General features: G+C 37.9%; 1 protein-coding gene across 1 annotated transcript in view; it reads left to right on the top strand.

Annotated features, from left to right (window-relative positions):
• The window catches only part of LOC139578426 (ephrin type-B receptor 1-like), a 166161-nt gene extending 160302 nt beyond the window's left edge, over nt 1–5859 (top strand). The window contains exon 16 of the mRNA XM_071405991.1: nt 223–5859. Within this exon, the coding sequence (XP_071262092.1) occupies nt 223–331 (109 nt within the window). The 3' untranslated portion in view covers nt 332–5859. The remainder of the gene's footprint in view (nt 1–222) is intronic.
• Nucleotides 5860–12892: the final 7033 nt, after the last annotated feature.

The raw sequence follows: 12892 nt of genomic DNA on the forward strand, positions 1-12892 counted from the left end.
CGGTACCGGTACCCACCGTATATAGCATCATTATTGTTATTTTATTGTGTTACTTGTTTTACTTTAGTTTATTTAGTAATTATTTTCTTAACTATATTTCCTTAAAACTGCATTGTTGGTTAAGGGCTTGTAAGTAAGCATTTCACGGTAAGGTCAACACCTGTTGTATTCGCCGCATGTGACAAATAACATTTTATTTTATTTGTTCCTCTTGTTTGTCAGAGACCTGTTGAGGATAGGAGTGACCCTGGTCGGCCATCAGAAGAAGATCCTGAGCAGTGTCCAGTCTATGAGGGACCAGATGGCCCAGTCCCCCAGCTCCATGGCCTGACCACAGGGTGCGCCACCACCACCCAGAGACAACCCACCAGGGAGCCCATAGGAAAGCTCCTGATGACCCTAAAGAATACACCAGGGTGGAGACACTAACCTGATTTAAAGAACGACCATATGGCACATACATAACAGCATGCACGCTCCCAACACACACTCTCAACACACACTCTCAACAGGTAAAGAGAGTTTACTGAAGATACAAAGGGGTAGAAGATAAAATTCTGCCTCAGGACAACTTCAATGGTTCAGTTAAGGTAGTCTATAAAGTTGTCTTCTTTTTTGCTGAAGAAGAGAGCAAGCAGAAGAGCAAGGGTGTCTGTTTGCTTGCTGTGACAGATCGTCATAAAATGCTAAAATAAAATATATTTAAAAAAAACGGTGCTAATTTATGAGGATCAATGGGTTGACTTGGCCAAAGGACAACATCAAACAGTGTCACCCAGATTGGAAAAACAAACAAAAGGGTACAGAACCAGTCAAAGGTTTGGACACACCTACTCATTCAAGGGTTTTTCTTTATTTTTACTATTGTCTACATTGTTGAATAATAGTGAAGACATCAAAACTATAAAATAACACATATGGAATCATGTAGTAACCAAAAAAGTGTTAAACAAATCAAAATATATTTTTGATTTTAGACTCTTCAAAGTAGACACCCTTTGCCTTGATGACAGCTTTGCAAACGATTGGCATTCTTTCAACCAGCTTCATGAGGTAGTCACCTGGAATGCATTTCAATGAACAGGTGTGCCTTGTTAAAAGTTCATTTGTGGAATTTCTTTCCTTCTTAATGCGTCTAACCCAATCAGTTGTGTTGTGACAAGGTATACAGAAGATAGCCCTATTTGGTAAAAGATCAAGTACATATTATGGCAAGAACAGCTCAAATAAGCAAAGAGAAACAACAGTCCATCATTACTTTAAGACATGAAGGTCAGTCAATCCGGAAAATGTCAAGAATTTTGAATGTTTCTTCAAGTGCTGTCTCAAAAACCATCAAGTGCTATGATGAAACTGGCTCTCATGAGGACCGCCACAGGAAAGGAAGACCCAGAGTTACCTCTGCTGCAGAGGATAAGTTAACTAGAGTTAACTGCACGTCAGATTGTAGCCCAAATAAATGCTTAACTGAGTTCAAGTAACAGACACATCTTAACATCAACTGTTCAGAGAAGACTGCGTGAATCAGGCCTTCATTGTCAAATTACTGCAAAGAAACCACTACTAAATGACACCAATAAGAAGAAGAGACTTGCTTGCGTCAAGTAACACGAGCAATGGACATTAGACCGGTGGAAATCTGTCCTTTGGTCTGATGAGTCCCATTTTGAGATTTTTGGTTCCAACCACCATGTCTTTGTGAGATGCAGAGTAGGTGAACAGATTATCTCCGCATGTGTGGTTCCAACTGTGAAACATGGAGGAGGAGGTGTGATGGTGTGGGGGTGCTTTTCTGCTGACACTGTCAGTGATTTATTTAGAATTCAAGGCACACTTAACCAACATGGCTACCACAGCATTCCGCAGCGATACGCCATCCCATCTGGTTTGTGCTTAGTGGAACTATCATTTGTTTTTCAACAGGACAATGACCCAACACACCTGTAAGGGCAATTTGACCAAGAAGGTCAGTGATGTATTGCTGCATCAGATGACCTGGCCTCCACAATCACCTGACCTCAACCCAATTGAGACATTTTGGAATGAGTTGGACCGCAGAGTGAAGGAAAAGCAGCCAACAAGTGTTCAGCATATGTGGGAACTCCTTCAAGACGGTTGGAAAAGCATACCAGGTGAAACTGTTGAGAGAATGCCAAGAGTGTGCAAAGCTGTCATCAAGGCAAATGGTAGCTACTTTGAAGAATTTCAAATATAAAATATAATTTGATTTGTTTAAAAAAAAAATGGTTACTACATGATTCCATATGTGTTAATTCATAGTTTTGATGACTTCACTGTTATTCTACAATGTAAAAAAAATATATTTTTAAATAATTATTGAATGAGTAGGTGTGTCCAAACTTTTGACTGGTACTGTATATATTAAAATAAAATAGATGAATGACTTATTTAAATGAATCTTCATATTGAAGATGATTTGTAAATACTATATGGATATTATTTTTCTGCTTGCATTTTTGGCAACATCACAACTAGTGTAGTTTCACCTGAATAGTTTAGGATTCTTATAGTCATTTTCTATGAAGGCACTTGAAAGTTCTTCTCAATAGGAGGCAGATCACTGGGGTAAAGACTGACGTGACTGATTCTGTATAAAGGATACACTGTTTAAATATACATACAAGATATCTCTTTGTAATGTTTTAGACTTTCAGAGACCACATTGACATTGAACCCATACACCTGCAAGAGTAAGAAAGCATCTAGTGTTGTGCATCGAAGACCGAGGGTAAATAAATAACTGTTACAGGTGCAGTGAAGGTTATATGACATTTAAAAATTGTATTGACTGTCTCAAGTGCTTTGTGTTTCCACCACCCTAGAACTTTATTTACCATTTTCGGCAGCTTTTCAAACCTGACAACAGAACAGCTTTCCCAGCTTGAGGTTCTGTGTTGACCATGCTGTGTTGATTCTGGGCCACTCGAGGCAAGATAATCTTAAACATTAAGTCCCTTATTTAGGGGACTTTGAGCGGTTCTGGACTGGTTCCGACCGACATTTTTGTGTACAGAGTACTCTGTGAACAGAGCAACATCAATTGCTGTGCACTCCGTGAGCGCTCGGCTTGTCCTGCTTCACATGCAGCTCTCTGCTCTCATCTGAGATGTGAAATCTGACACCTCATTTGCATAGGGAGCGGCACCTAACATTTTCCGGCCTATCCAGACAAAGGATTGATTTCTTCTGTCTGTGAATCTCGCAACTCTAACAATACAGCATATGAAACGGGAGACCCATCTCTCTGTGATGTTCTCAGATGGATTTAGAGCTTTCAACATGACAAAATAGACAACTTTTTTGTAGAATTCAAACAAGAACACTTTTTCTTGGTCACAAAGGGACGAAATCACTTTGTGCTTTTAGAGGCTATCTACAGTTACTACATCCATTTTTGGACTTATAAATTAATTATATATACCCATTGACTGTTGAAGAATATAAATTCTGAATGCCTCATGAGCTTAGTTCAACTGCCGTACCCCATCAAAACACAAAATATAAGCTTGTTTAACTCCATTGTTTGCAACAACAAAAAAAGTAAATGAACACAAACACGATAGTCAAAAAACATAGTTAAAACTATAATTTTGATATCATGGATGGTCAGTACTTGCATCCATAGCTCTGTCTAATATGAATTTAAGAGTGGTTGCATTTCTCCAGCCCCAACCCTAAGCTTTTCACCAAAACAGGGGCAGGGAGTAAACTTTGTTATTGTTTCAACTGCTGATTGCCGCTTTATATCTTAAGTTGTAATGTGTAAGCAGGCATTTGAATGGCGTATGTCCGTCGCTCAGAGCATGCTGGGCAGAAAAAGACGTGTTGTCAGTTATATGAAATGGTGCCAATTCTATTTGACAGTTATAAGAAAGGTGAAATATTATAGTAAGTCATTTATAATTTGATTGTTACTATTTTTTTTAAATATAATTTCAAGCCCCCCACCTTTGTTGAATATGAAAAACAATAATATCTGATTTGTCACATTTTTATATTTGTATCATGTTTGTACTGTGTACCTGAGCTTGTGTCCTCAAAAGTGACTACATCTCAGCAATTTATAAACATTTTATCAGCAAGGTGACATGTTAATTCTGGCAGTATAAGCATTACTAGGTATTGTTTATGGCCCTCTCATGATAAATAGTTACTTTTGGATATGTCTATTTAGCCGGAAATGTACATTTTGACATTACATTTAACAGGTTTTAAAGAATGTATAAAAAGCATGTTGTAAGTCAATGATCTGTTTGCGATCAGCTCATAATGGTGTGTGGTCATGACGGGGGGTGGCTTTTGAAACAGTGCAGGTTAATAGCTTGAAGTGGGTGGCTGTGTTCTCACAGGGACCCATGAAGCATCAAATGAATTACCCAGCTCAAATATGACGGATTACAGGGTAACAAGTTTGAGCCTTCTAACACAATACCATTTAAAATGTATCTACTGTTCATGTGTGTGCATATTTGCTCAGCAGGTCTTAGACAGCATGTGAAGCTATGCACAGAGTAAGTGCCATCTCCATTACAAATCATTGTCTCTCTCATTACTATCACAGTAGGAGCCGTCTTCAGCAGTGTCATGGTAACCCCTCACGGTTACAGTTATTGGTGGCAACAGAACGTTATTATTGACCAGAGCAGACTGTGTTGTATGTCAGGGCCCATCAGGTTATTAAGTGTTACAAAAACACTATCACAGAATACAGAGAGTACTGTATCACTCGCAGTCAAACAGAGAACTATCAGACTTTGTTTGAAGAAAAGTGTTATTATGGATTTTTAAGTCTTTCTAAATTAGACTGTTCATTATGTGAGGACACATAACATGTTGCTGGCCCTATTAAAGTTTTCCTTTTTATAATATAAATGTGTTAGCTGTTGGAGATGCGTGTTCAGCTTCACTCCACTGACTCGGGTAATAGACTGGTAGAATTGGAAAAAGTGTTATTTTGCTCTCTTACCAAGTGAAGATGAAAGCCGGGAGAAGTTGGATAACTCGCACACCATGTGAAAACATTGTGAGGTCTCTAATCTGTGTTCTGCATTCAAAGTGCCTTTCTGTAATTCAGTCTCGTTAAAAATCAAGGTCCAACAGCAAATGCAGACACTCCCAGACTCATTGAGGCAAACTTGGAGATTCTTATAAGTGGACTCATTCCTTATTAAACTGGACGTACACTTTATGATGATAGAGCTGAAGTTCTAGACTGTTTAGATCACATTGACTTCACCTCCCCTTGTTATTGTGCCACTTTGTGATCCACCAGCAGATACGAAACTTGCCAGCCCAAACCCTAACTCTGGCTTTCACTCCCTTGCTGTCCTATACTGCTACCCCTTAAACTAACAAGTCTCCCAGGATATTGCAGTCTTTGACGCTTTGTACGGTCTTGTGAGAACGTTTTTCTCCGATTTTTTTTTTCTGTTTTCAAAATTGCATGTAGTGTGTATCTACATTTTGAGGAATGTTGGATTTCCAGCGTGCCAAAGAAAGTAGATAGCTTGGATCAATATCAGCTTTTCCCTACATTTTCATAGTGCACCATGGTGAAATGTCCCCTTTTCACTTTCAAGGAAATCTCGCCAATGGCTGTTTTCACCAGCCATGTCTCTGGACTGAGACTGGACAGCAACAGCATCGTAGCATGACAACAGACACACGTATTCATCCCACTGTAAATAAGATTTGACACAACCAGGAAGGATCTTTTTCATTTGTGTATGTGTCATTGTACAGTTACAAATGTGTTTATTGTGATGAGTATGTCAGAGTTTGTAGTTGTAACTTTCTGAGAATAAATATTGTATTAAAATGCACTCAATAAAGACATCAATCAAACTGGTCCATGGATTATTTAAAAGATTGTCTACAGTCTGCTTGAGATAATACATTGTAGAGAACAAATAAACAGAGGGAATGCAGTTGAAAATTCAAGCCTGTGTAACATGCACTTACAAAACATTAAGTTCAGAAGTTAGAATACAACTTCTGCCTTTTATGTTTCAATAAACCCCTCAGTGAAGTATAGCTGATGCTGACACCCTCAGCATAAAGTGTGTGGGAGAGATAGAGGTCCTGAAATGACTTTACACTTCAATATCCAACATATGGTAATAAACAATGGCCAAGTGCAATAAGAAAATCACATTATTTGAAGTTTCATATCACACATTTGTGGAATGAGGGGGATGGAATGAGAGTGCAAGGACCCACAGAGGTAATCTTGTATAATATAATGTTGCCTGATTTACTGTTTAACAAACAGAGGCAGGATTTCAAGTTTGGAATATTCTCTGTCTCATATGGGACTGAATGTTTCTGTGTCTTCAACAACAGCACAAAGACACAGGATGCAAACAACATTTTACCAACTGTCAAAGCTTATCCATTGTTCCAATAATATATAATTATATATAATATATAATTCTGAACTAAAACCTTTTGGAACATACTAAACCAAATACATCAGGCTGGCATGATCTCACCTCAATTAACATTTTACTGCAGTGGGCTAAATCAGGGTCACACAGAGTGATTCTTGGTAGTCTTAAACAAATGTACTTTGAAAAAATGTATACAGCTCACACACATGGTTATGGGCTTAAAAAATAAAAAAAGAAGACGTAAGATATAGAGTTTAAATGTATTCAATTTAGAGTTTGCATCATAATATTACACTTTACACATCACAGAAGACTGAAATATAACAAAACGAATTACTAAGCCATATGGAATTGTTTGAAGAAGGTCATACCAAGGATTTTTTATCAAATAAATATTTAATGAAAAATAATTTTTGGCCCATACAAACACATTGAATAACAGATTCAGTACATGGAACAACAGATAGTCAAAACCAGTCAAAAGTTTGTACACACCTACTCAATCAATTTTTCAAAGCTGTCATCAAGGCAAAGGGTGTCTACTTTGAACAGTCTAAAATCTGAAATATATTTTGAATTGTTTTTTAGTTACTACATGATTCCATATGTGTTATTTTATAGTTTTGATGTCTTCACTATTATTCTACTATGTAGAAAATAGTAAAAATAAAGAAAAACCCTTGAATGAGTAGGTGTGTCCAAACTTTTGACTGGTACTGTATATATTTGTGTAGCCCCTTTTTTGCCACTAAACAGTCTTAACCCTGTCTACGCCAGGGGAGGCGGGTTCTACTAAGCTATAGAGTTGTTTTAAGAATATCATGCCAAAGATCATTTTGCTATTTTATTTGGAATTTTAAGACCCCTTGAAGTAACAAAAAAACATATATACAAATATTATTTGATGAAAAAATTTATTTGGCCTTACTGCTATTACCTTCAGACAAATCTTGTGAGGCCTGTGGGCGTCCTAGAGCAAAACAACCGACATGCACGTGTCCGTGGGAGTCTCATCTTTCCATAGAGAGGTCACAGTTTGTAGGCCAATCTGTTCAGACGCTACAGACGATTTTGTGAGAAGATCGCTTTTTGGGATGTCTCATGGTCTGACAAACACCGCTCTAGCTCTGTCACCTTTCATCCTAGATGCGGAAGTGTTACATAGGCAGATGCGGTTGATTTTGATGCAAAAAAAATTATATCTCTAGCTTAAACTGATGGGTTTTTATGGGAATTTTTGTAATATGCTAATTCGAATTCCACAGGGGCGCGGACATAGACCGTAGGGGTTTTAATGATAGTCCATATAATCATTTCAAATTTCCTGTTGCTGCGGGATTATTTTCCTGCCGTAGCAAACTGGCTCAAATTAAGATCCTACACCTCTAATCCCATTAAAATATCAACTTGATTTCCTGTATTTCTAGTGACTCGCCTGTATAAAGGACAGCGTGCTGGGATATCTGCCCTACTCACCAACATTAACATGCCACCCTGCATCCCACTGCTGGCTTGTCTCTGAAGCTAACCAGGGTTGTTCATGGTAAGTCCCTGGATGGGAGACCAGATGCTGCTGGAAGCAGGGCAATTTGTTGGAGGGCAATTTGGGGACATTCTTCCCTCTGGTCTTAAGATCAATTGCCCAGGGCAGTGATGGAGACATCACCCTGTGTAGGCTGCCGTCTTTTGGGTGGGATGTTAATCAGGTGTCCTGACTCAATGTGGTCATTAAATATACTGGCAAAATTCCCAACCTGGCGTATGTCACTCATCATCTCTCCGTCTGGTCCAAATTGGTTGCTGTGCATCACCTAAGTGGGTGGGTGCTACATATTGGTGGTGAATGATGTGAGCTTTCCACTTACTATGAAAAGTGCTATATAAGTCCAATCAATTATTATTATTAATCAACATGGTTATATTTCACATGGAATCTCCAGCGTCAGGACCACCGAGAGAGGTTACACTTCACCGTAATTGCATTTCTGCAACTACGCCCATTGTCAATTAGTTTCTGTGGAGCAAATCAATTTAATTTGAATTGATATGCAAACTTTAATAACCTCAGATGAAAATGCAGGCTTATTATTTTCCGGTGAAGGAGCCATTATACATGAACTACGTCACCACTTGTAAAACAACATTCAAGGTGTCAAATGGTTGTTTCTTTAACCTGTCCTTAGAACCCCCAGGAGGAATTCTAGTAGTACACACGGTTTATTAACAAATCCATCGCTATTACTTTTTAATTGCAACTGTTTATTACTGTCTTTTAATTTTACAATCAATACTTGTAAAGTAATTACCAGTAACAGGAACCAGAGAGTGAGTTCAAGTAATGAGGGAGATGGACTGATGGACACATCCTTGAGAATTATTTTCATCCAAAAGGACTTTTCAGTTGTCCATTACCTAACTATTTACTCAACAAGCTTGTTCAAATTCAGCTCACTATGAGCAGAGTTTGTTGAGTAAACAAACTTTTACACATTAGCTCAAATTATTGTCCTTTTTTACGTTCACTCAACTCACAGAATAACGTTGTGGTGTGGAGAGACAGAGAGGCAGAATCAAGACATATTTTGGCACAGTGGGTGAGTCTACGTTAATGCGCCATTAGCTTCTGTTTACCCATGAAGTGTCCATCTGACACATTGCGTTTGAATTACCCATCCATTAAATGTACTTGTTCTGGGCGTTGTTTACTTTTTTTACACTCGAGCTCACTTGGATCCGGAGCAGAAACATGAACAAATTATATAAATGAAGCAGCAGAACCGTGGAACATGAAATCTAGTAGACGCAACCCTGAGTCTTCCTATGTGCTGTCATTCCTAGAATGTGAACTAATAAGATCTCCCTGGAAAGAGGAGCAGTAGAAGAAAGTCATGTCTGCAGCTAGAATGAATCAATCAGCTTTATCTCTGAGGACCCCTGAAACTGAATCAAAGTAAATATGAAATGTTCTTCGATATATACAAAATATTCCAACATGCAATTAGAAATCTCCATGCATTTCACATTGGGTCCGACAACTGCAGCACAGTAATTCATGTTTCAGTGGTGCTCTGGAATTGAGGGTGACAGAGGGTGTCCAGGTGTGTGGAGTAACTGAGAGTTTCCACTGGGCACACTGCATCATATCAACGTGGATAATTGGGTAATATTTGGTCGAGACAATCAATGAGATGATTACAACCTATATTCACCCATTCACAAAGACAGCCCAAAGTTAGTTGAATTCCCAATGTGTTATTACTATGCTTTCGACCCTCTACAGTAAAAGCACAACTAAATTCTAATGGAAAAATTATGTCTGACTTTGGTTTAGTTTTCACCCAAATGTCTATCAATGCACTTTCAACCATTTAAAGGCACAGAAAAGTTAAAATGGTAATGCAATGTCAGATATTATTTATGCAACATTGTCACGTTCGTCGGATAGAGGAGACCAAGGCGCAGCGTGATTTGAATACATCTTCCTTTTAATAAAGAAAGAACACGAAGAACACTAAACAAACTAACAAAATGAACGTGAAGCTAATAATAACGAGTGCAGACATGCAACATCACATAGACAATAACCCACAAAACCAAAATGGAAAAATGGCAACCTAAATAGGATCCCCAATCAGAGACAACGATAAACAGCTGTCTCTGATTGGGAACCAATTCAGGCCACCATAGACCTACATTTACCTAGACAATACCAAAACCCCATAGATATACAAAAAACCCTAGACAAGCCAAAACACACATACCACCCTCGTCACACCCTGACCTAACCAGAATAATAAAGAAAACAAAGATAACTAAGGTCAGGGCGTGACAAACATGTTAGTGTGTTATCACTGTGCTTATTAATATAGCAATTGTGAAGATCTCCACAGACCTGCGACGGCCTATGCATGCATGCTATCTTGAACATGCACGTTTTGTATGATTACATAAGAAGAAATGTATAGTTACAGTAAACTCAATGTGGCCATGGATGTGATACTCATTTTTTTAAAGTATTTATTTTATTTATTTCACCTTTATTTAATGTTAATCTTGAATGCTACAGTAGTTTGTAAGATAGCCTTAACTTTAGGCTATTTACTGTATTACAAAAGTCATATTGAATTGTGTTTGGTTGATAATGCATGCAAATATCAACATTTAAAGGAGATGTATCTACTGCTTGTATATTTCCATCTGAGCCACTGGCTTAATCCCATTCGTTAACTTTTATTTTTGGTTGAGTTGGAGACTTGAATCCAACATATCATTTTTTATCTTCTCAACAAGTTAATAGGCTATTTATTGTATTTCAAAGTTATATTTAATTTTGTTTGGTTGTCAACGCAACCAAATATGAACATTTGTAAGAGATGTATCTTCTGCTTGATAGTTCCATCTGTGACACCGACTCTGGAATTTTAGATTTTTTAAAATGTAACCTTTAATTAACTAGGCAAGTCAGTTATGAACAAATTCTTACTTACAATGACAGCATACCTGGGGACAGTGGGTTAACTGCCTTGTTCAGGGGCAGAACGACAGATTTTTACCTTGTCAGCTCGATCCAGCAACCTTTCCGTTACTGGCCCAATGCTCTAACCACTAGGCTACAGTACCTGCCACCCCTTCCTAATTCCAGTTGGTCTACAAATGAATAGTTAATAATTTATGTGTTTGATTCACTTCTCCATCTCAACCAAAAATGTAAGTTTATTTAGAACAGGACTAAATCAAATCAAACCTTAAATGCATAAAGTTTGATTTGATTTCATTAAATTCTTTAACTTTGATTTTTGGTTGAGATGGAGACGTGAATCCAACACATCTATTATTTTGTAGACAAACTACAGTACAATTAAAGCCAGACTAAGTTAGTGGCACAGATGGAACTATCCAAGCAGAAGATCTCCTTCAAATGTTGATATTTGGTTGCGTTGACAACCAAACAGAATTCAATATCACTAAATATCATTACATTTGAAATCAACCAGAGCTTGAAACCCTAGGCCTATTGTGTTGTCTATTTTTTGTTTGATTCTGGGTTGAATTTAAGCAAAAGCTGTTGACTTTGTAAATGCTATACAGGCCTAAATAGCAACATTGATTATGAGTATCACATTTCATTTGCTCTGTTAAACCTACCTTTCAGAATGGCTTCTATACAGCAACAGTGATTCTATTTCATGTTAAGTGGAGATCTCTCAACAATCATTCTCATGATTGCACATTGGTAATAGCTAAGCAGGGCTGGCTAAATCCCTGGATGGGAGACCAAAGGGTAGCTGTAGATACATCCACTCCCCATTAGGATCTAGTGGATATAAAGTTGAGATCTGATGTTGTTTTAATGGTACAAATTCAACATATTTTATACAAGGTTTTTCGACGTTGAAATTTGGCTGCCATGATGACATAATCCTGTGGTTGAAATTTGACCCTCAAAACAACACATTACGTTGGTCACTTTTTTCAAATCTGATGTATTTTCCATGTAGATTCCGAGTCACAATACGTTGTCAAATTAAGTTGAAACAACGTTGATTCAATCAGTTTCTGCCCTGTGGGTTGTTGTGAGCAGATGAGTATACTATAAAAAGAACATGTAAAGCCCTTTCAGAATGGGCCAATAATATGAACACATGCTCCAATGGTCTTTATATGATATGTATGACATTGTGCCTGTTGCTGAAGTCTCCTGCTTAAAAGAGTTAATGGACTTCCTTAAAAATAATCATGATTTGTGAAGCATAATTATAGGTCACATACACAGCAGGAGTAGGTACCTTTAGCAAGGAGCTAAGAAAATAGATGAGTATATGTAGGAAAATCATTTTCCTAGACAAAAATACATAAAAAGACAAAAGGACCACTTTAATATGTCATAAAATTAGGTGCAATGTCGTGCAGAGAGAGAGAGAGAGGAGGAGGAGAGGGGAAGATTATCCCCAGAGATGAAATCCCCAGAGAGGGAGTTGGGAATTCAGGAAACTGCGCCACATAGCTCCTCGATCCTTTCCAGTGATGCTTTGCATTATTCAGTAGCCGTGGCCCGACAGTGATTTAATAGTGCAATACGTTTTGCACTCCATACCGAAATTCCTGGAGATGGTAGAAACGCTCCTTCCCAGTGTTATAGAAGACTAAAAGCCCTGGAAGGAAGACCCAGTGGTGCAGATGTTGGACTTTTGTGGAGAAATTATCATGTATATTTTATCTCCTCTAGTCCACAGCTTTATGGAGGTAGGCTGTGGCCCCTTTTTACACAGAAATAGGCCTCCTGTGCATAGAAGACTGGGCTTAGAGGACATTGGTTTAACTGTGTTAAGAATTGCTCTTCACTACCATTACATATTTATTAACTTTAAGTAATATGTTTAATTAATTTCTCCCGATATGTTTTACTGTGGCTAATTGGTGCCTACAGCATTTGAGCAGAATACTCATTGAAGTAAGTCATTCTGGAGTTTCTAGTCAATCGT

The sequence above is a fragment of the Salvelinus alpinus genome, chromosome 6 (assembly GCF_045679555.1).
Source record: "Salvelinus alpinus chromosome 6, SLU_Salpinus.1, whole genome shotgun sequence".
Classification (NCBI taxonomy): domain Eukaryota; kingdom Metazoa; phylum Chordata; class Actinopteri; order Salmoniformes; family Salmonidae; genus Salvelinus; species Salvelinus alpinus.